Source organism: Monodon monoceros, unplaced genomic scaffold, assembly GCF_005190385.1.
Source record: "Monodon monoceros isolate NGI ecotype Baffin Bay Population unplaced genomic scaffold, NGI_Narwhal_1 Super_Scaffold_16, whole genome shotgun sequence".
NCBI lineage: Eukaryota > Metazoa > Chordata > Mammalia > Artiodactyla > Monodontidae > Monodon > Monodon monoceros.
Window position 1 is genome coordinate 71,912,414 of NW_021703772.1, and position 27,359 is coordinate 71,939,772.

General features: G+C 36.6%; 1 protein-coding gene across 24 annotated transcripts in view; it reads left to right on the forward strand.

Annotated features, from left to right (window-relative positions):
- Nucleotides 1-27,359, forward strand: part of BAZ2B (bromodomain adjacent to zinc finger domain 2B) — a 382,496-nt gene that overhangs the window by 337,116 nt on the left and 18,021 nt on the right. For 19 of the 24 annotated variants that reach the window (XM_029225702.1, XM_029225703.1, XM_029225701.1 and 16 more), the window contains 8 exons: nucleotides 4,018-4,080; nucleotides 5,098-5,242; nucleotides 19,312-19,967; nucleotides 20,357-20,630; nucleotides 20,811-20,966; nucleotides 21,348-21,508; nucleotides 25,997-26,307; nucleotides 26,695-26,830. In XM_029225702.1, the coding sequence (XP_029081535.1) occupies nucleotides 4,018-4,080; nucleotides 5,098-5,242; nucleotides 19,312-19,967; nucleotides 20,357-20,630; nucleotides 20,811-20,966; nucleotides 21,348-21,508; nucleotides 25,997-26,307; nucleotides 26,695-26,830 (1,902 nt within the window). Of the gene's footprint in view, nucleotides 1-4,017; nucleotides 4,081-5,097; nucleotides 5,243-19,311; nucleotides 19,968-20,356; nucleotides 20,631-20,810; nucleotides 20,967-21,347; nucleotides 21,552-21,663; nucleotides 25,911-25,996; nucleotides 26,308-26,694; nucleotides 26,831-27,359 lie in introns of those variants that run through there. The other 5 variants (XM_029225711.1, XM_029225714.1, XM_029225721.1 and 2 more) reach the window with 2 other exon arrangements.

Genomic DNA, 27,359 nt, shown 5'->3' on the forward strand with positions numbered 1-27,359 from the left:
TGTGTGTGTGTGTGTGTGTGTGTGTGTGTGTGTGTGTGTGTGTGTGTAAGGGAAGCTGCCATAAGCCATGGAAATGGACATATATAAAAGGGAGATAAGGGTTGATGTTTACTTTTTACCAGAAAAGAATGCTAGAAATATTGATAGGGTTGCAGAATGGCATTCAGAAAACAATATACAGCCAACTATTCCTTCTGCCCTTGATGCCAGGAGTATTTAGCCAAGGAAGTCTAGAAAGAACTCTTCTCCTTTCTTGTATCAACTCAGTACTGCTGGAGAAATAAAGAAAGAAGACTTAGAGAGATGAATTATTGATGGAATGTGTGAAAATAATATCTAATCAAGACCAATGACAAATTACTGAATCAAATTTTTTACTAAACCTGGGTAATAATATAATTTATAAGATCATGTGCTATACAATTTCTTGTAAGTAAAAATAGCATAAATACACAATGTTTTCATAAATTCCACCCCCCCTGTTATATTTTAAACCAGAATGATAAAAATGGTTAGAGTGAGCTTTACTTCTCTTAAGAGTACCAGGCTGAAAAGGAGACTCCACTGAGATTCCTTGCAGAAATTAATTCATAATGTTGTATTTCTGAAACCACTTGATCAAATACTTTCATGCTGTGACAGATAATGTGAAGGGTATATAATTTGGGTATCAGTATTGTAATGACCCAAAGATAGTATTTATAACCAATCTGCTTCATTTGGCAAGTAGAGCTATTTCCACAGCAGGAATTAAACTTTTCTGACCAATACTAATCACCTTTTTATAGAATTAGCATCCCTTTTCAGCACTTAATATTATAAATTGTTTTAAGGTGTTAACTCTCATAAATTTGACAGCCTTGTGTTGAGACTTCAGTATCTTCTACTGGGTGGTCATCCCACTAAATTGGAATTTATTTACAGAAATTATGTGCTTCACCTGGCCTTTTTCACATGGAGAATTAACAAACTATGCATTTGTTTTTCTTTAAGGGAGATGAAGACTATTAAAAATCAGTACTAATGATTTAAACATAATTTTTAATATTTTAAGACCGGATGTGTCATTTAAAGTAGTCATTTTTATTTTTTATGAATGTTGAATTATAGAATTAATTAGAGTGATCAAAATCCTGGCAAGTGTGTATTTGTTATTAATGTGAGAAAACAGTTTAAAAACATTTGAAAATGCTGAATATTTTAGGACCTAAGAAACCAAATTAGCATTTCCTTTAAATTATTTGAGAGTTTTTCTTTATCATGAAGAAGTGGTAACCACTAATAAAATGAGAGATTAACTATTTAATGAACCTTATTGATAAGATTATCCTCTGAAAATAGGTCTGGCCTCTTGATTAAAGTATAGGTAGAGTGTCAGTAGTTATACTCCTTAAAGGACTAATTGCAGGAGCCTTTCCATTGAGACCCATGTGATCCCTTTCAATTAGAAGATACTGCCCTGAGACTAAGTCACAGCCCTCTGTCTCAAGGGTGATTCCCACTTTTCTTCACTCTTCATTCCTTCAACACATGGACTCTTTCCCTAATACTTAGGTTTGTGTTGAAATCTATGTGAGCTTTAACCTCACAAGTTGCTGTGGAGGAGGTTATGTGGACAATTAAACTTTGATATCGAGTGACACATACAACAGCCTTCTCTTCTGATTGGGAAACCATGGGGAACCATGGCAGGGATAGATTCTGCGTTCTTAGCTTTGTCGTTATTGCCTTTCTCTCTTTCAAATTCCTTCATATCTCTTAAATTATAAGGACTATTAGCCAAAGCTCCTTTAAATAAAACTTTAGTAGATATTTTACTTCTTTTTCATCATAAGAAAAGTCTTAGAACTGGTAGTTAGCTAATTTGACTGATACATAGCTACTTTGATGTCTTATTTCAAATATTTGTTGATAGAGTTGATTTTTATGTAAGCAAATTATCAAACATCCTGCTGGTCAAACGGTCACTATACAATCATATAGCTATTAAATATCTATTTAATTGAAGAGTCAAGGTTTAAGGGTCATTGAGCCTGTTCTCTTTTAAATAGAAATGATGTATATATGGAATCTTAAAAAAAAATGGTTCTGAAGAACCTAGGGGCAGGACAGGAAAAAAGACGCAGACATAGAGAATGGACTTGAGGACACGGGGAGGGGGAAGGGTAAGCTGGGACGAAGTGAAGGAGTAGCATTGACATATATACACTACCAAATGTAAAATAGGTAGCTAGTGGGAAGCAGCTCATAGCACAGGGAGATCAGCTCGGTGCTTTGTGACCACCTAGAGGAGTGGGATAGGGAGGGTGGGAGGGAGGGAGACGCAAGAGGGAGGGGAGATATGGGGATATATGTATATGTATAGCTGATTCACTTTGTTATACAGCAGAAACTAACACAACATTGTAAAGCAATTATACTCCAATAAAGATGTTTAAATAAATAAATAAATAAATAGAAATGATGTTATTATTACCACAAATAATATGCCTAAATGCCTTTGTAAATTGGTCCCCTAAATTTGTGTAAAGAGTAGATAGAGAATGGTAAAACTATTGAAGTTTTCCTTTCACTTCTTTCTGTTAGCAAGATAACTATACTGGTTTAGAAATGTCTGTTCGTGAGAGTGGTTGGTGGCAGTGTGGCTTTTTTAAAAAGCATATAGAAAGTGAACATCAAAAACAATTGCTTATGTTTTTTAAACCTGAGATGTACCTACATTTTCTAATTAAAGGACAACTTTCAGAAAGAAGGAAAGTAACCTTATTTATATATTATGTACCAGGAACTCTGCTAGTTGCTTTCAGGTCTGTTCTTATTTAGTCCTCACAAAAATCCCATGTTACAGATAATGTTATCACAAGATAATGTTATCACCAATTTACGGATTAGGAAACAGTTTTAGAGGAGTTAAATAATTTGCCTATATGAAATCGTGCAGCTGAGGTCCAAAGAAGCACATATACTTTATATTATGTCATGCTTTCCCTCTAAAACATATACTTTGGGTGTAGCTTTCCTATATTCATTTTGTAGAATGAAAAATTTTATATAATCACAAAATTTCTATTTATGAAATCAGTACTCTATATAGTAGGGATTATTTTTCTTCTAAAAGCTCAAAATGTGTTCAAAATATAACTTACCCTTTTTTGCTCTAAAATGACTCTTTCAGTTAATGATACCAATATTTTTGCAGTCTCCCAGATTTAAACCCTTAATACCATAATTTACTCCTTCCTTCATCTCCCTGACACATTTCTGCCTCGTATCCATGAGCTGCCAGGACTTAACAGTTCTGACTATGTACTGTCTCTTATATCCATTTCCTTTTCTCCTTTTCTATTTCTTTTATCCTAGTACGACCCACATCCTCTTTTCCTCTTGAATCATTGCAACAATTTGCTAACTAGATTTGCCAACTGTAGTCCTTTCCCTGCTCCAGGCCATCTTACAACTATTACCATACTAATCTTTGTAAAGCATAGTTCTGGTATTTAATCTCCCTCAAAGGATCATATTATTGTCCATTGCCAAGCACTTACAGCTCTAGATAATTTAGCCCTAAACTCATCTGTGCCTCATCTCCCCACCTTACCTCTTCAGGTCAAACTCTTTCTGAAATGCCCTGTCCTCTTTTCTCTGATCAATCAAATCCTAACAATTCTTCAGTAGCTGATTAAAACATAACTTCTTCCATATAGCCTCTCTTGGTATAGGTTCCCACTAGAAGTAATCTCACCCTTCCCTGAGCTCCATGACTCTCAGTCTCCACCTCTCTTGAGGTCCTTACAGCTTTCTGCTGTTTGGCAGTTTTTATTTATTAGTGTAATGTTTTATGTGTCTCCCTACCAGATTAACGCTTTATCGGGAGCAAGAACTGATATTGATATTCTCATTTCCATGGTGCCTATCCTAGTACTTTGTATATAGGAAGGAGGCTTTCATTAAATATTTGCTGATTGAATAAATAAATCTTAAAAACAGGTAAATGATACTGTATTTTGTTATGTATAGGATGAAGGTGACCAAGCAGCAAGTGTTGAAGAGCTAGAAAAACAGATTGAAAAACTGAGTAAAGTAAGCACTTTTCAGATTACAGTTTATATCTTTTATTTTATTTTATTTTTTTGCAGCATTTCAAAAATCCACCTTGTATGGGATTAGGTTTTCTGGTTGCTAAATAAAAACAAGCTTTTTGTAACTAACTAAAATGAGGAGCTTTAGAAACATTCTCACAATTAAACCTTAAAAGTTTAATGCCAAGGTTAAAAACTTGCGTCTTAAGACATGGTACTAAATTTCACCAGGGCCTGTATTCTTCAGGTCTTCTTTTAAGTATAAAATACCAATAAATGCATGGTTTTATTTCTTGGAATTAATTACTTTAAAAATTCAGTCGAATTTTATGATAATAGTTTTGGCAGCTCATGTTTTATTTTATATTAGTACGTTTGTGGATTTTATTTTCACTGGATTTGTAAACTATAAATGTTTATGAACTTCTCATTAAAAATTGAATTTCAGTAGTATTAGTGAAGTTTTAGATGAATTTTTTGTTTTAAAAAAATGAGTTTTTAAAAGTATTATGAAACTGATATTATGAGATACCTGTATACTATAGCCATGTTAGATTCATCACAAATTTATCCCAAAATTTAGTCATATGTTACCTAGGTTTACAACATGAGTATAAAAATAGGCAAATAGAGGTCTGGTCAATTACATATATGAGTGTTATTTGTTACATATTGTAATCAATAGAATTAAGCCAATTTGCTTTGGCTTAATGAAATACCTGGTCACACTGTTTATTACTAAGTATAAGACATGCTTTACTATACTATACTTGATAAAATAAACTTAACTCTTTAATCCACGGCAACAAAAATATTCCATCTACCCTCATAGTAATTTCTATATTTATAAGTGTAACTAAAATTGAAGTCAGACTTGTAATATTTAACTCTTTTGCTGTCGTTTCCCAGTAGTGAAATTTATCTGCTCTAAAGGCATAATAAGTGTAAAGTCGCTTATGTATTAATTTTTAAAGCACTTAACATCCGTAGCTTAATTATATGCATCATTTTTTAACAGCAACAGAGTCAGTACAGAAGGAAGCTCTTTGACGCTTCTCACTCTTTACGTTCGATGATGTTTGGCCAGGATCGTTACAGACGCCGGTACTGGATTCTTCCCCAATGTGGGGGGATTTTTGTAGAAGGCATGGAGAGTGGTGAAGGTAGGAACTATTAATCTGTTACAAAGTAATATAAGGAACCATATTTTTAAAAACCCTGGTACTCCTTCAATATATTTTGTGCTTCCAGAATCAAATCTGCTTTATGGATAAACATTGTAAAACCTTGATTCCCATTCCTTTTGAACTCATAATGCCCCTTGCTCTGATAAATATTCCTTCTCTCTCCATGATTTTTCTTATGCCACTCTTTCTGACCTCAAACATGAACTATGCTTTTTCTTTAGCAGACAAAGGTCTTCACCTGTATTATCCTTTATAACTACTCCTCCATTTCTCTTCCTTCCCATTTTCAAGTTTTCCAACATGTGGTTTTATTCTTTAACCTTCCCAACAAGCATCCATCCCAACAGTATCCCTGGAGGTAACTTGCTTCAATCTAAGACCCTTATTATAATCCTCATGCATCTTGAAATCTTGTTCATGTTTGAAATTTGTGATCACCTCCTCCTCCATTAAACTTCTTCCTTTCTTCAGTTCTGTATTACCACACAATTCTACAGTCTACCTTTGGACTATTTTTTTGCTGGCTCCATTCCTGTTACATTAACTAGCACGTAACATAATGCATATACGTGCTCAATAAACCATCTGAATTGAACTTTTTAGAACTCTGTACCTGGACATTTCCAAATGTTTAAATTCTGATGGGGCCAAAAGTGTTATGTCAGTGCTTACAGGTTTCAGGGTATAGCTGTTTCCCCATGGTGGTACATGGAGGTAAAATCTTCTTGCAAAACATTTTTTTTTTTGGAATACCCACTATATGCCAGGCATTTCTAGGTACTGCAGGAAGTTGAAAGATATGAAAAACATAGTCCATGCCATGTAGAAATTTAACAGTCCATTGGAGAGAGGGGATTGATTAATCACATAGACATCTAGAACAGAAATCATACAAAGTAGTTGTTTTTAAATTGATGTAGATGTTGATTTAATAGGATAGTGTGGTGGGTTCTTTTTTTAACTGTTTGCTTAAAATATTTAAAAATAAAAGTATTTTTAACCATGGAAAATATATATTAATTAATTAATTAAAATAATAAATTAAAAATAAATAAGTGGGACTAATCATATTAAAAAGCTTCTATACGGCAAAGGAAACCTTCAACAAAATGAAAAGGTAACCTATTGAATGGGGACAAATATTTGCAAATTATATATCTGATAAGGGACTAATATCCAAAATATATAAAGAACTTATACAACTCAATAGCCAAAAAAAAAAAAAAAAAAATCTGATTTAAAAATGGACAAAAGATCTGAAAAGACATTCTCCCAAAGAAGATACACAGATGGTACATGAAAAGATACTCAACATCATTAATCATTAGGGAAATGCAAATCAAAATCACAGTGAGATATCACCTCTCACATGTCAGAATGGCTGTTATCAAAAAGACAAGAAGGGCTTCCCTGGTGGCGCAGTGGCTGAGAGTCCGCCTGCCAATGCAGGAGACACGGGTTCGTGTCCCGGTCCGGGAAGATCCCACATGCCGTGGAGCAGCTCAGCCTGTGAGCCATGGCCGCTGAGCCTGCGCGTCCGGAGCCTGTGCTCCGCGACGGGAGAGGCCACAACAGTGAGAGGCCTGCATACCGCAAAAAAAAAAAAAAAAAGACAAGAAATAACAAGTGCTGGTGAGGGAGGATGTAGAGAAAAGGGTACCCCTGTGCACTGTTGGTGGGAATATAAATTGGTGCAGCCACAGTGGAAAATAATATGGAGGTTTCTCAAAAAATTAGAACTACCATATGATCCCTAGAAATCTAATTTAAAATGACAAAGCTGTGAGTCACTTGAGGGTGCAGAGCCTTGGTAAAGCTAAAAAGCAGATAAAGAAATGTCCCGGTGAGTGGCTTTGCCTTAGCTGTATTAAGAATCACCTGAGAAGCTTAAAAAAAAAAAAAAAGTGAGCCCTACCCCAGAACAATTAAATATCGCTCAATTTGACTAAGGGTCACGTCATTCTTAGTCACCTGGGCATGTAAACTTGAAGTTATCTAGGACATAAACTTTTCCTTCAAAATATCTGAAGTCAGTCTCTTTGCAACACCAGTGAAATCAGGTCTTTTTCAATATATATATCTGAATTATTACCGCTGTCCCCAGCTTCTCTCTGTGCAATCCCCTTCTTCCATTGCATTCTGGCATTGTATCATGTCTCTACTCCAAAACCTCAAATGACTCCCTATTGCCTATAAAATGTTGAAATAAATCTGTATGTAACCTGGCATTCAAGGCCCTCTATAAATCTGACCTCAAAAGATCTTTACATGGTTCTCCAGTATGAATGTACATAGACCAGTCTATTTACTGTTGCTCAACACATGTGTATTCCTCCCCCTGTAACTTCACTGTGCTTTGCCAAATTCTGTTCAATGTAATGCTAATTTGCCTTTTCTTCAGACATCTAAATTTTGCCCGTCTTTCTTGATCCAGCTCAAATCCTAGCCCTTTTGAAACTCTTCTCTAGCTTATTTAAGTGGAACCAATTTTTACTATCTGTGAGTTCCTAGAAAACCAAATAATGATACCATTATCCTGGCACATTGATCCACATACTATTTATTTATTTTACTTAAATCTGATAATCCTTGTATGTACAACTTTTTATTTTCCATAGTGTTAAGCATAGTACCTTATATACCTAGGCACACTAAAAATGCTTTAATTAAGAAAGTAAGTAAATAATTAATTAAATGTCTATAAGGTTTATAAGAATAGCTTATAGGAGACTTTCTTCTTTTTAAATGTTAGGCCTCCCCAGTTAGATAGCATTAATTGAATTTGTAGCTGTTAGAACTCAGTTTCCATTCAGGCCCCACCACTTAACCTCTCTAGACTCTGATTTTCCTCTCTACAATAGAATTTTAATAGGCTCTGTATAAATTCTTTGGTTGTTATAAGGATCATGTCACATAATGAATCTAAAAGAGCTACAAGATGATATTTAACTATTAATTGTACCTTATACTATTATTTGGGTTCATTGCACAGTACACGGGAAAGGTAGGAATAATTTTTTATTTAAAGATTATTTACTCATAAAATTTTTATTAATTCGATAATTTGCATCTGCTGTATTATTCTAAGTGCTATGGAAGTCATAAAATAATTAACAGATGTAGATTCCTTTTCTTTAATCGTGTTTACTATGCACCTATACTGTGCCTTGTACTGAGTACTGTGGAAATACAAAAGAATCAATTAACCTATCTCTATCCACAAAAAGATCACAGTCTAATTGGAAAGATATAGCATATATGAAGACAAAGAACAAAAGCATGTAAATATGTAATATTACAGGCAAGTACTATATCTGAGAGGCAAGGCTGATCAGGATGAATAAGTACCAGCTGTTAGAAACTACCATGAAATAAGTGGGTAATGAAAGTTAATACAGTGTTACCAATATGCTTTTTTTTTTTTTTTTTTTTTTGCCTGTGTTGGGTCCTCGTTGCTGCGCATGGGCTTTCTCTAGTTGCGGCGAGCGGAGGGCTAGTCTTCGTTATGCTGCGCAGGCTTCTCATTGGGTGGCTTCTCTTGTTGTGGAGCACGGGCTCTAGGCGCATGGGTTTCAGTAGCTGCAGCATGCTGGCTTAGTAGTTGTGGCTCGTGGACTCTAGAGCGCAAGCTCAGTAGTTGTGGTGCGTGGGCTTAGTTGCTCCGCGGCATGTGGGATCTTCCCGGACCCGGGCTCGAACCCATGTCCCCTGCATTGGCAGGCGGATTCTTAACCACTGCTCCACCAGGGAACCCAACAATATGTATTTTTATATTCTGCTCATTTATCACTTTTTAAAAGTTCTATAAAAGCACAGTCTTCACTTAATAAAGTTAGACTTAATACTCATCTATTTAAAAGTTTAAATGCACAAGTTTTAAAAAAAATCCCTATAATATCATTATGATCAATAATATTACACAGAGATAATAATCAGATCTTGGATTACCTATATGAGTATAAGCCCTGTGGAAAAATCTCCCACTTCTAGATTGAGTGTATAACAAATTTTAGAACTGTTTGGAGTGAAGAGAGAATCAAAATTGACCCTCCTGTGGGTATAGCTAGCGAGTTTCATCTGGAAAGCAGCAGAGTATCTACATTTGTATCCATCCATTCATCCATAATATGAACAACAGGAACCTCCCAACCACCTGCTGAAATCATGAAAGGTACCAAAAAAGGAGAGGAGTATTGAGGTATAAAAACTCAGGATCCCGGGCTCCCCTGGTGGCACAGTGGTTGAGAATCTGCCTGCTAATGCAGGGGACACGGGTTCAAGCCCTGGTCTGGGAGGATCCCACATGCCGCGGAGCAACTAGGCCCGTGAGCCACAACTACTGAGCCTGCGCGTCTGGAGCCTGTGCTCTGCAACAAGAGAGGCCACGATTGTGAGAGGCCCGTGCACCGCGATGAAGAGTGGCCCCCACTTGCCACAACTAGAGAAAGCCCTCGCACAGAAACGAAGACGCAACACAGCAAAACTAAATAAATAAATTAAAGTCTTTAAAAATTTTTTAAAAAAAATAAATTAATTAAAAAAAACTCAGGATCCTGGCATACCAAATAGAGTCCTCATTTCTGCTCTTCAACTCCAGGAACTTCATGAAAGTAGGAGCATCTTTATGAGGTATAAGCAGTATTCAAAGTAAAAACAGTCCAAGGCAGCCAGACCAGACAAGTCTTACAGAGGTCATTGTTGAAGGGGTTGGTGCAGCTATCTTTTATTTTTTTAAACACAACATGATTATATTTTAATACACAACCAAAATGCAAAACACCATAGTAAACTGATGGCAATAAAATATAATATTGATATTTCATTTGCATTGCATGACAGATGGTTAACATCCTTAGTCCTAAATGAGTTCTTAGAAACCAGTAACAAAGACATTAATAAACCAAGGGAAATTAAAACAAAAACAAACCAGAAGAAAATGAAATAACACAAGTGATTAGTAAGGATTAAGCATATATGAAGATGACTGAGCTGAACAATAACAGAAGAAAAGCAATTTCTTTGAAATATCATATTACTAAAGATTAAAAATTTAACATTTGTACAGTTTTAGGAAACATACCCACATAAACACTGGGGGACAAGATTGATGAGGTCCCATCTATATAGTAGGGGAAACTCTAGTTTGGACTCAAAACTATAAAATTTTGGATATCCTTAGTTCTAGCAGTTCCAATTCATTGGAATTATTTCAACAAATTAGTTGGATAAATTTACAATTTATATATAAATCATGTTTACTGCATGGAAAATGTGTAGCTAGTATATAGACCCCCCAAAAATGACTTGCATATTAATTTATCAGTACACCCAAAAGTATGTGTACAAAATTTCATTAATAGTAGATAACATAGTCGGAGGTGGCAGAATTAGAGGAGGAAAAAAGGCATTTAAGAAGTAAAATATTGGGCTTCACTGGTGGCACAGTGGTTGAGAATCCACCTGCCAATGCAGGGGACACAGGTTCCAGCCCTGGTCCAGGAAGATCCCACATGCCACGGAGCAACTAAGCCTGTGTGCCACAACTACTGAGCCTGTGCTCTAGAGCCCGCGAGCCACAACTACTGAGCCCACGTGCTGCAACTACTGAAGCCTATGCTCTGCAACAAGGGAAGCCGCCACAGTGAGAAGCCTGCGCACCAAAACGAAGAGTAGGCCCCGCTCGCCACAGCTAGAGAAAGCCCGTGCACAGCAACAAAGACCCAATGCGGCCAAAAATAAATTAATTAATTAAAAAAGAAAAAGAAGTAAAATATTATACTTCACAAATTTCCACATCCTTTGAAATTTTGAAAAAGATGATTTTTTGTTAATCAATTTTAAATTTCCCTGTGATAAGTGAAAATTTTAAATATATGCACTTAATACTTACGGGAGCATTGAAATGAAGCCTCAGAATCACACCATTCTGAGCTTCTCTGTGTAATCATGCCACCGTCATTCAGGCTTCTGAGATTTAGTCCAATGGCAACAAGGAGAACAGTCAACATGCCTGGTTACAATTGGAGCTATCTTTTAGAATGCTATCTCTGCATTCTCTACTGCCTGTGGGTAAGGGGGAGCACGAATCAGCCACCCAATACCATATTAGTAAGCCCATTGTTAAATGGCAGAAGCTGTGAAAAAAATCCCAATTGTTCGTATAATTTTTGGAAACTCCAATATATAACAAATACGTTTCAGTCTTAATAGTATGTGTATTGTCTGCACACACAAGGGACACGGTAACTCCATATCCAGAAAAGGTCTATATTATTCAGTGGCTAGAGGAAATCAGATATCCAAAAGCTAACAAATGTCATCAGAGTCTCTTTGTCAGAGACTTTAGTCACAGATACTTGTAGTGCTACTATCAAATAAAGTTGACTAAACAGGGTTGTTAAATTGTGAAATGAGGTTCCTCAGTACCCCTACCTGAATCTCTGCTTGTTTAACAAATGCAATCTTGGGCTTCCCTGGTGGCACAGTGGTTAAGAATCCACCTGCCAATGCGGGGGACACGGGTTCGAGCCCTGGTCTGGGAAGATTCCCACGTGCCGTGGAGCAACTAAACCCGTGCGCCACAGCTACTGAGTCTGCGCTCTAGAGCCCACGTGCCACAACTACTGAAGCCCGCGTGCCTAGAGCCCATGCTCCGCAACAAGGGAAGCCACTGCAATGAGAAGCCCGCTTACCACAGCGAAGAGTAGCCCCTGCTCACTGCAACTAGACAAAACCCATGCACAGCAACAAAGACCCAACACAGCCAAAGATAAATAAATTTATTTTTAAAAAAAAGAAGAAGAAATGCAACCTTTCTCCTCCAGGTATGCAACACTGTTGCACAACCTGGCCCTGTAAGTATAGCTGGGTTTTGGCAACATACCTGACCAACAGGTATAGAAGCTACCCGTAGAGGTCACAAAAAATAAGTCCAACTGATATGTGGGCATACTTGTGCAGGACTTAAATACCCCAGTCTGTCCATGCCAGGTATGCAACCTGAGGAAGGAATGAGTTCATGCAAAAGCTTTTGCAGTGATTGTGATTCTGGTCTTCCAGCCATAGTGAACCCGGAATCCCAACCCCAGTAGGGAAATGTGTTTGCCACGGCTCTGTTGCATTCTGGAACAGTGGATACTTGGTTCCTCATGTCTAGCAAGCCCATAAACGTTTGAGGCTGTTCTCCTTTCCAGCATAATGAACTGAGGAGTATGGTTAGTGATCCCTTGGAGGAGACCCTGGGGACTGAGCCCAGCCCTGGTCCTCCTTAAGTTTGAAAGAGCTTAGGTCAGGGAGCAAAGAAACCTGGCTTCAGGAGTTGAGTCAAACTCATAAGGTGGAGCTGATGTAATCCCATTTCAAGAGAGTCAAGTTAATGTAGGGTATTTCCCTCAGCTCTATTCTCTGAGTTCTTTTCTGAGGAGTGTAGAGGCCATGAGATCTTACCAGATGGCTTGTGGGAGTGAGGCTTAATAGCTGTAATCCCTGAAGGAGATTCCTTACCAGGGACCTTCTCCACCTAATCTTCTGGTGTCTCCCACTCTTCTAACAACTCTTCAGTATAGCATGTGAACCATTCAATATTGTGTCTTACCTCACAGGAATCTTTTTCACGGTCTCAGGAGGTCTTTCAAGTTTCTGAATAGGACCACATTCCCGCACTCCAGGATTACACAACCATCAACTTCTGTCCTATTAATCCTTCTGCTTATGAGCAATACCACACTTAGTGGTGTGCGGGAGCCTCTGCCAGAAGTCTAGCCTGTCTTTGATCCTTTTTTCTTTTTATCTTCTCCTTCCTTTGTTCCTTTTTTCTTTTTCTTTTGTACAGAAACCTGTACCACTTACTAAGCTCCCTCTTTCCATTTCCTCCCCTGAGATGGGGCGTGTGTGACCTAAAAGAACTATTTCATTTCTATCAGTGCTTCACACGTGATGGAGTAAAGTCAAAGCAGTCGTCCACTCAGGTGGACCTGTTCTGATTTGATCATTCAACATACTTTGCACCAAGAACATGTTGTCAGGCCTTCCCCTCTCAAGCCCTGGGTTTTCTTATAATCATGCTAACACAGCCAGGGTCTCAGAACAGCTACATCCTCTGCGGATCTAGTCCCACTCACATTCAAGGGTCAGGAAAATCACGGGGCTATATTTTACCAACACTACCAAGCATTCAGTTTGGAAACAGGGTGGCAACGCCTATCTCAGCATTATTAGTCAACCCAGACTGCTCATTCTGTAACAGGGGCATGTGTTCCCCCTTCTCAGCTTCATTTAATATCACTGCTGTCCCTCCATCATGCAAACAAACACGCCAAACCTCTAAGGATCCTTCCAAGTGCGTATGGTAGTAGACCTGTTGAGAACCTAGTTCTTACTCTGTACACTGCTGGATTTCCTCCCGCTGTTGTGTCCACTCAGATTCCTTTAGAGCATGCCTCACAATAACTGGCTTTTCACATACACAGGGGCCAGTTGCCTCATGTATTAGTGGGAGTTTGCCCCACTTTCCCTTCTAAAGGGGCTGCCGTCACCCTTTTTAGTTTACCATCCCCCCCTTAGGGCTCATGAAAATCTCTAAGCTGGTAAGGAAGAGAGACAGAACTGGATTTCAAGTCAGCTTATCACCACTAGTCATCCTCTTTAGTATACCACTTTTATGGCTTCTGCCATCTTCAGGCATTGCTACTAAGACCATTCTAACTCTACCAAGTGAATTACCACTGACCCCAAGAAGGAATTCTTCCACCCCTGGGTGCGCCTCTTCCAGAAATCCATGACATCAGGATTTTGTTGGTCACCAATTGTACAAGATGCATGGTCACAAAAATCACTAATGACATACATAGTGCTAATAACAGCATAATTTATTAGTGAAGGCAACTTATAAGCAGAGAAGTTACAGTACATAGGATCTCCCAGCTCCCATAATGGTTCCATAGGACTTGGATGTGTGACAAGAACACTCCAAGAGACAAAACACTATACCCCATACCTTGCTCTCTATTTATGGGTTAGTGTAAGAAGGGGTAAGAAGCACTGAGTTTCTCTAAGTAACAGTAAACATATCAAGGGACCTTTGGGTCTAGGAACAGTGCTTGCAGGTATGCATACCAAGAATCAAAATCTACACACCAAGGATCCTGAGAACAGTGTTGACATTAGCTGGCTAAAGGCCCTGCTATCCTTCTGCTGGCCCCCAGGAAAGTGGGAAGGAAGAAAGCCCCATGGCCACTCAGCCAAAGCCAAGGATTTGTTGCCCTTCAATTCACTGTTCTGTTTGCGGTATATTGGATTGTGGATAATTCCTTCAATATTGGAAGGAAAATGAAACAAGTTTTTTGTACTGTGATGTGAATATTACTCTTCCATTTTGTATTAGGATATGTTTACAGCATTAGGTCTGTAAGTGTAGAAACTAATTCCTGTTAGGATGTGTGGAGGAATCTTACCTGAAGGATGAAGGTATTATGGTGAAAGGCATCTTTTTAAAAAATTCCTGGATCAGACTGGGAAGGAACAATCCTAGATAGACAACGATAAGAACCTGCTTCCTTGAGTCTTCTCCACAGTAATAGCAAGATGTCTCCTAGGAGCTGAGTTGTGGTAGTACTGACAACATGAATTCAGTTAAGGAGCTGTGAAAGTACTCCTGAGGTTAGGCTATACTGAATGGGTGAGAGCCTTTGGGGTGAACCCTGGGAGGAAGCCACTGAACAGAGACCTGTATTCTAAATGCCAGTGTTTTTACATTTCTTGTGTTCTTTGTTTGTGTTTCACTTAGATTTTAGTAAAATCTATTTGAAAGTTTTAGCCTACTTCAGCCCAACTAAGGAGAGGCAAAGGAAAAAATTTCATTCGAACTGAGAATTGTGGACCCTTAGGGTCCAGTGACAACTATTAGGTAAACTAAAGCGTTTCAAAGTGATTCTGATAAAACTCAAGAAGACATAGTCTCTTTTCCAATAGCAAACTTGCTCTTATTAGGATTGGTTTCAATTGGTTTAATTGGGAAATGGTATTTTCTTTGTCATTATATACTTGCAGTTACTACCAAGGAGCTCAATCAAGTGAACGGCCCTCCCTGTTTCATCTCTTACTTATTTTCCTCTTCTTTAGTCTGTTTTGAAGACTTTTTTTTTTTAACATCTTTATTGGAGTATAATTGCTTTACAATGGTGTGTTAGTTTCTGCTTTATAACAAAGTGAATCAGCTATACATATACATATATCCCCATATCTCCTCCCTCTTGCGTCTCCCTCCCACCCTCCCTATCCCATCCCTCTAGGGGGTCACAAAGCACTGAGCTGATCTCCCTGTGCTATGTGGCTGCTTCCCACTAGCTATCCGTTTTACATTTGGTAGTGTGTATATGTCCATGGCATTCTTTCACTTCGTCCCAGCTTACCCTTCCCACTCCCCATGTCCTCAAGTCCATTCTCTACGTCTGCGTTGAAGACTTTTTTTAATACTCATTGATACATGTCAAAGAAGTAAGGGCTGGAAAGAACAGAGGATTGTATGAAATAGGAGATAGACAACTATTGAAAAAATCTTTTTACTAGATATCCTGTGTATTTTTCAAATTTTTAAAAATAATTTTACACTTCTGTTAGAGGTTTAGTTGTTTATAATTAAGCAATTTGAATATAAGAGTTAAAGACAACCACGAATAGGCTATTGAAATGTCTCATCAGCTCACTTTCCTAGGTGCAAATGGGAAGTCATCAACTAGTCTCAAACCAGTAAAAAACTTGTCTGTTGGTTGGTTGGTCTGTTTGTTTTTGGATATATGACAGTGGTTTTTGAGATACTAGTTCTCAGAATAAATCAAGCACAAATATTAATATTTCCTTACTAGCCAATAATTTGTGTAAAGTTAAGGAAATTTGTGAGCTTGGGTATTTGAAGAGAATATTTGTGACTCTTTTCATGTGTGCCTAATTGGAGGTGATGAAGTAGGGTGGTCTTCTAAGGGCAAATGTGCAGAAGTGCATAAAGATCATATGAGGCACAATATTTTTTTCTGGCTGTTTTTAAGATTTTCTCTATTATTGGTTTTGAGCAGTTAGATCATGGTATGTCTTGGAGTAGTTATGTATCTTCATGTTTCTTTTGCTTGGAGTTGAGTTTTTTGGATCTGTAGTTTATAATTTTCATCAAATTTGGCAATTTTTCGGCCATTATTTTTTCAAATTTAATGACCTTGTCTGCTAATGCTACTGTCTTGTCAGTTTGAGGTTAGTTTTCATTGATTGAGTTCTCTAATTATGTATCATTCATGTATGTCTTTTAATTTTGATTGAATGCGAGACATTGTGAATTTTACCTTGTTTGGTGCTGGATATTTTTGAATTTCTATAAATATTTTTGAGATTTGTTTAGCTGAAACACAGTTAAGTTACTTGGGAAAAGTTTGATCCTTTCAGATCTTTCTTTTAAAATTTGTTAGGCAGGACTAAAACAGTGCTCAGTCTAGTTTATCCCCTAACTAGTAAAGCAAGATCCTTCTGAGTACTCCACCTGATGGCCGTGAATCTTGAGGTTTCCCAATCTGGTTGGTAGGAACAGGTACCAGATACCCAGCCTGTATGAGCACCTGGCACTGTCACCTCCAATCCCTTCAGGTGGTTCTTTCCTGGTCTCAGATAAGTTCCTCACATGGACACACTGCTCATTATTCAGCTGAATACTGCAGATCTCTGGAGTTCTCTCTCCATGCAGTGCTCTCCTCTCTAGTACTCTCTCCTGGGCACTGTAGCTACTTTGATCTCCCTGGACTCTCAGTTCCATCTCCTCATCTCAGGGAGTCTGCCAGGCTCCACCTGGATTCTTCCTCCCTATGCTGTAGCCTGGAAATTAACCCAAAGCAATAAGCTGGGGCAATCATAGGTCTGACTGTGTTTGTTTTCTTTTTTTGTTGCCTGAAGTCCAGTTTCTTGCAAACTGTTGTTTCATATATTTTGCCTCTTTTTTGGTTGTTTCATGCAAGAGTGTAAATCTAGTCCCTATTATTCCATATTGTCCAGAAGCATAAGTCTGAAGTATAGGATTTTAATTTGGGGTAGAAACTAATTTCAAGAGAGGCATGTGAAAGCCATTTCAAACATTAGTAGAGGATTGGTTAAGTTATGATGTATCCATAAAATAGAATATTATTCAGCTGATTGAAAAAGATGAAGTACAGTTATATGTTTTAGCATGGAAAACTGTCTAAGGTATTTAGTGAAAATATCAAATCCATCCTTTTATTTCATCGTTCAAGAAATATTTATGGAGCTTCTATTTTATAGCAGCCACCATGTGAGGCATTTGGGACCCAATAATAAGCAAGAGAAACATTGCTCTGCTTTTAAAAGCTTGCTGATTTAAATTCTAGTGGGTGGGAGTAGAAAATAAACAGATAATTAGGTTATTGTTTATAATGATAAATTCTGTGACGGAAATATGTAGGATGATATTCTAAAGTGAATGGGTAAAATAAGACACAAGGCTGTATTGTACAACACAGGGAATATAGCCAATATTTTTAAATAACTGTAAATGGAGTATAACCTTTAAAAATTGTGAATCACTACATTATATACCTGTAACTTATCTAATGTTGTACGTCAACCATATGTCAGGAAAACAAATAAATCAAGTGAATGGAATAGGGAACGTACTTCAGATGAAATGATCAGAGAAAACCTCTGTGAGGAAATGACTTGATCTGAGACATGAAGGATAAGGAGCCAGTCAACAAAACAATATCCCAGGCAGAGGGAGCAGCAAGTGCAAAGTGCCCAGAAAAGGAAAGAACTGGGTATGTTTGGGAAGCTGAAAAAAAGGAAGAAAGGAAGAGCAAGGTTAGCAAGGACAAGAGTGGTCAGAGGTTGTAGGAATTTTCAGGAACCAGATCATACAGCATTGTAGGCCTTGCTTAGGAGTTTGGATTTTATTCTGAGTTGCAGAAAAGTGAAGAGTAGCATCCATTTATGTAATACTGCAAAATGATATTCCTATAGATGCATGTAAGATTTCCAGAAGGATATATAGATATGATAGATTAACCATGGTTACCTCTGAAGAGTAGAAATAGGGACTAAGCGAGTAGGGCAGAAAGGGTTTTCTTTATACCTCTCATTACTGAATATTTTACCTTGGACATATATTACTTTTCAAATTGAATAAAGTAGTGGATTTATATTTTTAAAGAGTTCTTATAAATTATTTTAAAAACACTGTTCAAAAATATGAACCAGAAGTTCACAAAGGAGAAATGCCAGTAAGCCCATGAAAAGATACTCAGCCTTACTGGAGATCAGAAAAAAAAATGCAGCTTAAATTTTTATCTCCCAGATATTGACAAAAACAAAAAATACTGATAGTATTTAGTTTCCTTGAGGGTGTAGGCAAACAGATGCTCTTGCTTCTGGTATGAATGTGTATTGATCTAGACTTTCAGTTTGACAACATATTTCAAAAACTCTGAAAAGTATATATCTTAGGACTCAGTAAATCATTTATAGCATTTTTTATAATAGTGAATAACTGGGCCCTATTAATAACCATCAGTAGAAGATTGATTATTTAAATTATGATATATTCTATTGAATATTCTATAGCCATTAAAATTTATGATGTAGTTATATATTTATTGACATATCAGGATGTTTACAGAGAAAAACATGTAGGTTAGGCATTATGTATATAATAAGATTTCCTTTTTTTTTAATTTATAGGTTTAAGTGTGTATGTGTATACATATAGAATGCCTGGAAGGATTTAGACAAAAATATTAATAATAATTTTTGCTGTGTATTAGGGCTTTTAAATTTTTTATATTTTAGTTTTTCTAAAGCTTAGTCACAAAATTACATTAATTTTCCAATGAGCAAAAGAATCTAATCTATAAAAAAGGGGAAAATGGGGAGTATTAAGTAATCTAGAAAAGTTTCCTAAAATATTTATGCATATAACTTGATAAGTAATGAAAGAATATCATTATAGTATTGGTTTGATCTGGAGTAACTGATCTTAATAATGCTTTTCAATTTTTTAGGACTAGAAGAAATTGCAAAAGAAAGAGAAAAACTAAAAAAGGCAGAAAGTATCCAGATCAAAGAAGAAATATTTGAGACTTCTGAGGACACTTTAAATTGTTCAAATCCAAATCATTGTGAGCAAAAGGAAGATACTAAAGAAAAAGATAACACAAATCTGTTTCTTCAGAAACCTGGTTCATTTTCAAAATTAAGCAAGCTTTTAGAAGTAGCTAAGATGCCTCCTGAGTCAGATGTAATAACCCCCAAACCAAACAGTAGTGCAAATGGGTGCACATTGTCTTATCAAAACAGTGGAAAACATTCATTGGGCAGCATTCAATCAACAGCAACACAAAGCAGCGTGGAAAAGACAGACTCTAATAATCTGTTCAATACCAGTTCAGGTGGTCCAGGGAAGTTCTATAGTCCTCTCCCCAATGACCAGTTGTTAAAAACACTGACTGAAAAGAATAGACAGTGGTTTAGCCTTTTGCCAAGGACACCTTGTGATGACACATCACTTACCCATGCAGGTATGTCAACTGCTTCTTTAGTGACCCCTCAGCCTCAGCCACCATCTAAGTCACCTTCGCCTGCCCCAGCTCCTCTTCTTGGATCATCTTCTGCTCAGAATCCTGTTGGCCTAAATCCGTTTGCTTTATCACCTCTTCAGGTTAGTACTGCTAATTGTAACTCATTTTTATGTTGCTTTATTTAATCTTTGACCCCATAAAGATTTTCTCTCAAGGGAAATCAGTTGAATATTTATAATATTATCTCCGCCACGGTTTGAAAATTGAAGAGTCAGAATTGCTATCACCAAGCTTCATCAGAACTACTGATGTCTAAGTCAAAGCCTTCCTTAATTACTTTTTAACTTATTACTGTTGCATTATATCTAAAAAGAAATTACTTGGGGAGCAAATGAAATGACGTATGCCTCTAATTGTGATAAGTGAAAGAATGTTTTTTTCCGAATTTTATAAATAATTTCTGGTTCTAAACACTTTTCCTAACTTCTTAGATTGTTCTACTTTTAAAATGTTTTTGTTTATTTTGCAGATGAAAAGTGGAGTATCTATGATGGGACTCCAGTTTTGTGGGTGGCCCACCGGTGTGCTTACTTCCAGCAATCCATTTACATCACCTTTACCTAGTCTTGGATCAGGGTTGGGATTATCAGAAGGAAATAGTAATTCATTCTTGACTCCTAATGTTGCTTCAAGTAAAAGTGAATCTCCAGTACCACAGAATGAAAAAGTCTCTTCAACTCAACCTGTAGCTGTTGAAGTAGCAAAACCAGTAGATTTTCCTAATCCAAAACCTATTCCAGAAGGTAGGTACATTGAGATGGTTTATAGCCACTTACTTACTTTATTTTATTGTTATAGATTCCTGCATTATAACCGAATCTTTGATGGTTTTCTACATGGTTATAAGTCTTCTGATTTGCATTGTGCCATTAATTTATATTCAAAATATTTGTAAAAAGATCTACATATTTATCTTAACTTAGAAATGCAGTTTGGTTGGTGGAGAATTATTGACCCAGAGGACCTAAAAGCTTTGCTCAAAGTGCTCCACCTCAGAGGAATAAGAGAAAAGGCGTTACAAAAACAAATTCAGAAACACTTGGATTATATTACTCAAGCTTGCATCAAAAATAAGGATGGTATGTACCTAAAAGAGACTTCTGCTCTCTTGCTTAGTTATGAGAATTAGTTCTTTTATCTTAAAACATATTTTAGTATATCCTAATTCTTAATTTATTACTAATAGGCTTTTTTTTTCTATTTTGTTCAACAAACAGTAACTCTTTACATTTCTTAAATAGGTATTACTTTCTTATAATTTCTCACAGCCTGCAGACATATTGTTTTGTTTCTTAAAAAAGAATATTCCTACTTTTAAGAGTAATCTGCCTGTGTATGCACAAGTACATTTGTGTGTGTTAAGTTACACGTATATGTTATCCCTGGAACCTCATTCACTTTTTAGAAGAAATCATTGAGGGATAAAGTGGATTTTAAAATTAATTTCTTTTCAAATATAGTTGCTATTATTGAATTAAATGAACATGAAGAAAACCAGGTAACTCGAGATATTGTGGAGAACTGGTCAGTAGAAGAACAAGCAATGGAAATGGATTTGAGTATTCTTCAACAGGTAGAAGATCTAGAAAGGAGAGTTGCATCAGCAAGTTTGCAAGTGAAGGTAAAATTGATTGGAATGAAATCTGTTTTAAGGATGATGGAAGGTAACTATTATTTGTTGTATACCTGATATGTGCCAGTTACTCTGCTAAATGTTTTCACTTTATCTCATTTAATTCTCAAAATGATCCTGAACTAATTTCCCCCATCTTACAGGTAAGGAACAAGACTCAAAGTAAGTAACCTGCCAGTGGTCATATCGTAAGCTAAGTGTGTATTCATCCAAGTCTGTCTGACTCCAGAACCTGTGTTCTTTTTACCAAATCTTGCTGCCTCCTTAATGGTATTCAAAAGTGTCATTTCTAGTTTTACCCATGATAAATATAATGCTCTATCAAATTCCTACTATACTGTTTCATATAGAGGACCTCCTTGCATCAAGCTATGTTGTATGTCAAAATTTCGCTCTATATAATTTAAAATTGGAGAATATAGATATATCCAAATATACACTGTATCATTATACACATACCCACACACCCTACATATATATGTAAATTTTAAATTTATTTATCTACTGGGCATTACCATGTCACAAGCATTATCATGATCAGACTGGCTTCCAATGGACAGGCAAAAGGAAAGCTTTACCTTAGTGCAAGAATTTTTAGTTTTGGTAAGAGAGATATAAAGTCTTCCCAGTTGATAATAAGGTGATGTCTCTGAGAATAAATGGATGGATGATGAATAAGTATGAGACACCTGAAAAGGTTTAGAAAATGTAGTATCCATGTAATTTGATTTGCTATTTTATGTTTTATTCAGAATGAGAAACTTATGCCATAATACTATCCTATGGCATTTGGAGACTTTTGAAGTTCTCCAAAAAATGTCACTTTCCAGAGCTAATAACATATCCCTTTCTTGCCGCAAACATAATTACCAACTTTGGGAAACAAAATTTATCATTTGTTGACTCTATTTTGCTAGCAAACTATATCTTCCTCCTAGTACTATAATACAGTATAAAAATGCCTCATTAATTTGGCATCTTCAACAAATGAAGTCTTCCACCCTAGTTACTTTTCTAGAGAAATGAAAATTATTCCATTTAGCACCATGATTTTTTAACATGTTTGTCAGATCGCTTATGTTACACATTACGCTGCCTTCTTAAATTGAGAATAATGAGTTTGATTTAAATTATCCTGGTGACACAGGATCATTAGTGCGAAGACCAATTATTAGATGATGATTCCCTCAGGAAATGTGAAGAGGTTTTGCCCCTACATTAAATGGTCCTAGTGTGCTTTGCTTTTAAACGGCTGTGTCTGCTTTCTATAGTCTGTTTCTGTCTTCTCTCATGGTCAGTTGCTACTACTTGCTGGTTTAAATTTGGTTGGTTCTACTGGCCCAATTTTCCCCCAACTTCCTCCGCCTAATTTGCCAGTTCTAATTGGCTATTGGTTGGGAAAACATATCACCAAGATTTTTTTTTTTTAAGATATAATTTTATTTATTTTTGGCTGAGTTGGGTCTTCGTTGCTGCACGCGGGCTTCTCATTGCGGTGGCTTCTCTTGTTGCAGAGCACAGGCTCTAGGTGCGTGGGTTCAGTAGTTGTGGCGCACAGGCTCAGTAGTTGTGGCACATAGGCTTAGTTGCTCTGCAGCATGTGGGATCTTCCCGGACCAGGGCTCGAACCCGTGTCCCCTGCATTGGCAGGTGGATTCTTATCCACTGTGCCGCCAGGGAAGTCCCAAGCTTTTTTACGTTAAGTATAAAGTCAGGGTGTGGGCCTGAAACATTTTCCTGGAGCCCTACTCATATTTTCCTGCATTAACCTTATCACATTACTGGCTGCTTAGACAATCTTGGCTGTGTTCTAAGTATATAAGAAAAGCAGAATTTGTTTTTTAAGTGAAATGTTTTAATATTCTGTTATTAAGGTATTACTAAATTATTCTGTATTATTCTGAAAAAATGAATTATATTATTCTTGAAGAGTCTAAAAACACAGATGATGAAAATAACCACAAGACATTATTTTAACATCTATAGAAGATCTAATGTTTTTTTTTTTAAGAAAATAGAGTTATATGTTTAACGTGGGGAACTAGCCATTGTGAAGACACATCACACAGGTGGCCTGTGGGACTTACTTAGGTGCATTCATTTATATTTTTAATATTGCTTATAATTTGGACATTCTTTATTATTTTGTAGGAAAATCTGCAAGCCTCTTGTCCTAGTTCTGTTGTTGCGAGTATACAAAGAACCTAATGACTCTTCCAGCTCCTCTAAAGATAGCTCCTGTGTCTCTTTCTAAGTTTTCTCTTTTACAAGCTAATTAATTCCTTCAACCATTAGTCCTGTGAAATAGTTTCCATGTACACGATTCTCTTCTGTATAAACACCAGTGTTAATATCCTTCTTAAAATGTTGTATCCATAACTGTACATAGCGCTGTCTGAATGTGTTCATGGGACTTTTACTTTCCTTAATCCAGCACTATACTTCCATTAATGCTGTTTGAATTTTGTACTAGCTTTTTAGTATCCACATAATACTCTTGCTTCACTGAGTATACGCTATGAAAAAACAAACTTTGGCCCTCTTTCAAAGAGCTTTTAAGTGCGTTCTATCACATATAGTATTCAATATTTCTGTGATTAGTTGCTTAAACTTCAAACCTAAAATTTACATTTATCATTGTTTTATTTTTATTAATTTCATGTGGGTACATTTTGCAGCATATGGAACTATTTTTATCTTAGTCCTGTTATACAGAATATTAAATTTTCTTCCTAGTTTTAAATCATCTGCAGATTTAATAACAATCAAGTTACTCATAAGTGTATTAACAGGACAAACCAAGTACAGAGCCTTTTGGACATTGGCACTGGGGGCCTTTTCTGAGGTGACACAAGTTCTGTCAATCACCATTTTTTGGAAGCAGCTTTCAGCCCTCTAGATTTCTTTAATCTAGTCTTCATATTTTGTCTTGTCATTTGCCTTGCAGACATCAAGATATGCTCTGTTTACAGGGTTCTCTTGATTTATCAATTTAGTACCCTTTTCAAAATATGGGAATGAGGTTCATTTGACATGACTTGTACCTAATGCACTTACATGTACTATTCATAATTCCATCCTTACTTCACAAATATAAATGTTCTACTGAATTAAAGAAGAGGAATTGATCCTAATATACAAGATAAAATAATTATCTCTAAAGAGGTTTAATAAAAAGGATAATGTTCATTCTGTTTTTCATTTAATATGCACTTACTAAGCCCCTATTCCACATCAGACAGTAGGCACCACAAAATTGGATAAAATGTGGTTTCTGCTGTCAGAAATCTTGTCATCGAATAGGGAGATAAGTCATATATACATCTCCACAGAATCTGTTAACTGATCCTAGAGGAGTACAGAGTCATACATGAATTTAGAAAAAGAATACATAACTTCTGATGGAGACATGGGAGAGATCAGGGAACATTTCACGTAGAAGTCGAGATGGAACTTGAGAAGGTGAGTCAGCTTTTGACAAGGAATGCCATACTAGGAAGAGGGAACAGCCTGAGCAGAGCACCAGGATCCAGAAGTTTAGGGCATGTTTGTGGAGTTGCAAGTTGTGGAATTTGCAGTGTAGGATGTGTGAACGGGAACATGAGAGGAAGAGGCAGATTGAGGTACTTGAATGTCATGATAAAAATATGGACTTTGTTAAACAGTAGGGAAACTTTGAAGGATTTTGAGGTAGAAGATCAATAAAAGCAAGCTGAGTTATAAGATCATTCACTTATTCAATCAACATGTGTGTATTGAGTGCCTACTATTTGTTTTCACTGTGCTGGAGATAAAATGAGTAAAAGCAAACGTGGTCCCTGCCATCATGGAATTTAGAGGTAAAAAGATGTGAATCAAATAATCACAATAGTAAAAAATTGTGAGTACCACAAGGCTGTGGCATACTATATGGTCCTTTGTGGGCTTGTAATATGGAGACTTACCTGCTAAAGTAGGTCAGAGAAGGATTCCCTGAGGACTTTTAAAATGACAGCTGCAGGATGAGTGGATTTAACCAGGTTAAGAGCAACAGGGAAAGGCTCTACAGACAAATATAACAGCTCACGCAAACTCCTACGGCTGGAGGAAAAATGGTAAGTATTGTACAGACCCCTGTACTGAAGAGTGGTAGAAGGAATGGAAATGGAAAGGAAGAGCTAAATTCAGAGACCACGGAGAGATTTCTGTTGAAATGAATAAGCATGTAGTCTAAAGTCTCTCAGAATACTTTGCTGATTTTCATTATAACTTTCATAATATCAAAAGTTATTAAATTTGCTTCTTCAAACTTCTCACAACTGTTTCTTTTAATTTTTTATTCTTGTTTCTACCTAGCATTAGGAAACACAAGATAAAAACTTTTAGTAAAGATCCTTAAGGTCTGCTCGTGTCTGCTGCTGTATTTTAAGTAAAGGTAATTCACCCAGCAGGCATTTTAAGAGGAAACCATAATAACATTATTCTTTTGATATATAGGGTTGGATGTGTCCAGAGCCTGCATCAGAAAGGGAGGACTTGGTATATTTTGAACATAAGTCATTTTCTAAATTGTGCAAGGAGCATGATGGAGAATTTACTGGCGAAGAAGAAAGCAGTGCACATGCACTGGAACGGAAGAGTGACAACCCCCTAGATATAGCTGTAACCAGGCTGGCTGATTTGGAGCGGAACATTGAAAGAAGGTATCTGAAGAGCCCCTTAAGTACCACCATTCAGATCAAACTGGATAATGTGGGCACAGTTACTGTCCCTGCTCCTGCACCATCCATTAGTGGTGATGGTGACGGGTAGGTTATTGAGATTAACTTGAAAAATTATTGTGCTTCTTTGCTAATTGGAGCCTATTTTCTATTGCCTGTTATCTATGTATCTTCTTGTATGTCTGTGATCCATATGGATCATGCTGTTTGCATGGTGCTTTGTAAAAACATTTTTTTTGTTGTTATGTGCGTTGATAATCCTGCAAAGTGATCTTACATTTACCTGGTTGTGACTAAGCTTTGAGGCACGTAGCCACAGTCTGTGCACTACATCAAATTTAGTTGCTTAAACCTTATACTTATTGGCTGTTACATGTTTTTGTCATTGCTTGGCTTTCAGTGTGATGATTGTTTCACATTCAGTAACCATAAATGTGGACGTGACCTACTTAATTTTTCTATATTTCAATGCAGAATTGAAGAGGATATTGCTCCAGGGCTCAGGGTATGGAGAAGGGCATTATCAGAAGCTCGCAGTGCTGCACAGGTAGCTCTGTGCATTCAGCAGTTACAGAAATCAGTAGCATGGGAAAAATCAATTATGAAAGTTGTAAGTGTTTTTATTTAAGAAATACTATAATTTACTTTGTCCTGTTTTTTTTTCCAATCTTCAGATATTTCTTAATTATGCATTACTTATTGTCAAAATAATGTATGCTGTACTTGAGAATTTCCTTAATTCTTAAATACTGTATAGTTTGATACTTTCCTCCTTATTTTGAGCTTTTTGAAGGAACCTACCAAATGTTATCTTTCGTTTTTTTAAATCTTGTCTTTCTCTCCTTTGAATATTGTTTATAACCCTGACTGAAGTTGTCTTCTCCATTCTGTCAACATAATAGTTGTTAATCTGAATGTTTTGAAGGCCCTTTCAATCTTGTAAACACTCCAGTTGCTAACATTACCTGCTAAGTACGTTCACTTCATTTCTAAAATATCTATATTTGTATCAATTTTCTTTTCTTAATGCCAGAAATACTTAGCTAAGTAAATACAGAATAAGCAGAGAGCTCTTCCTTTATGCACCAATATCATGTTTTGGGTTGGCCAAAAAATTGCCTTAGGTTTTTAAGTAAAAA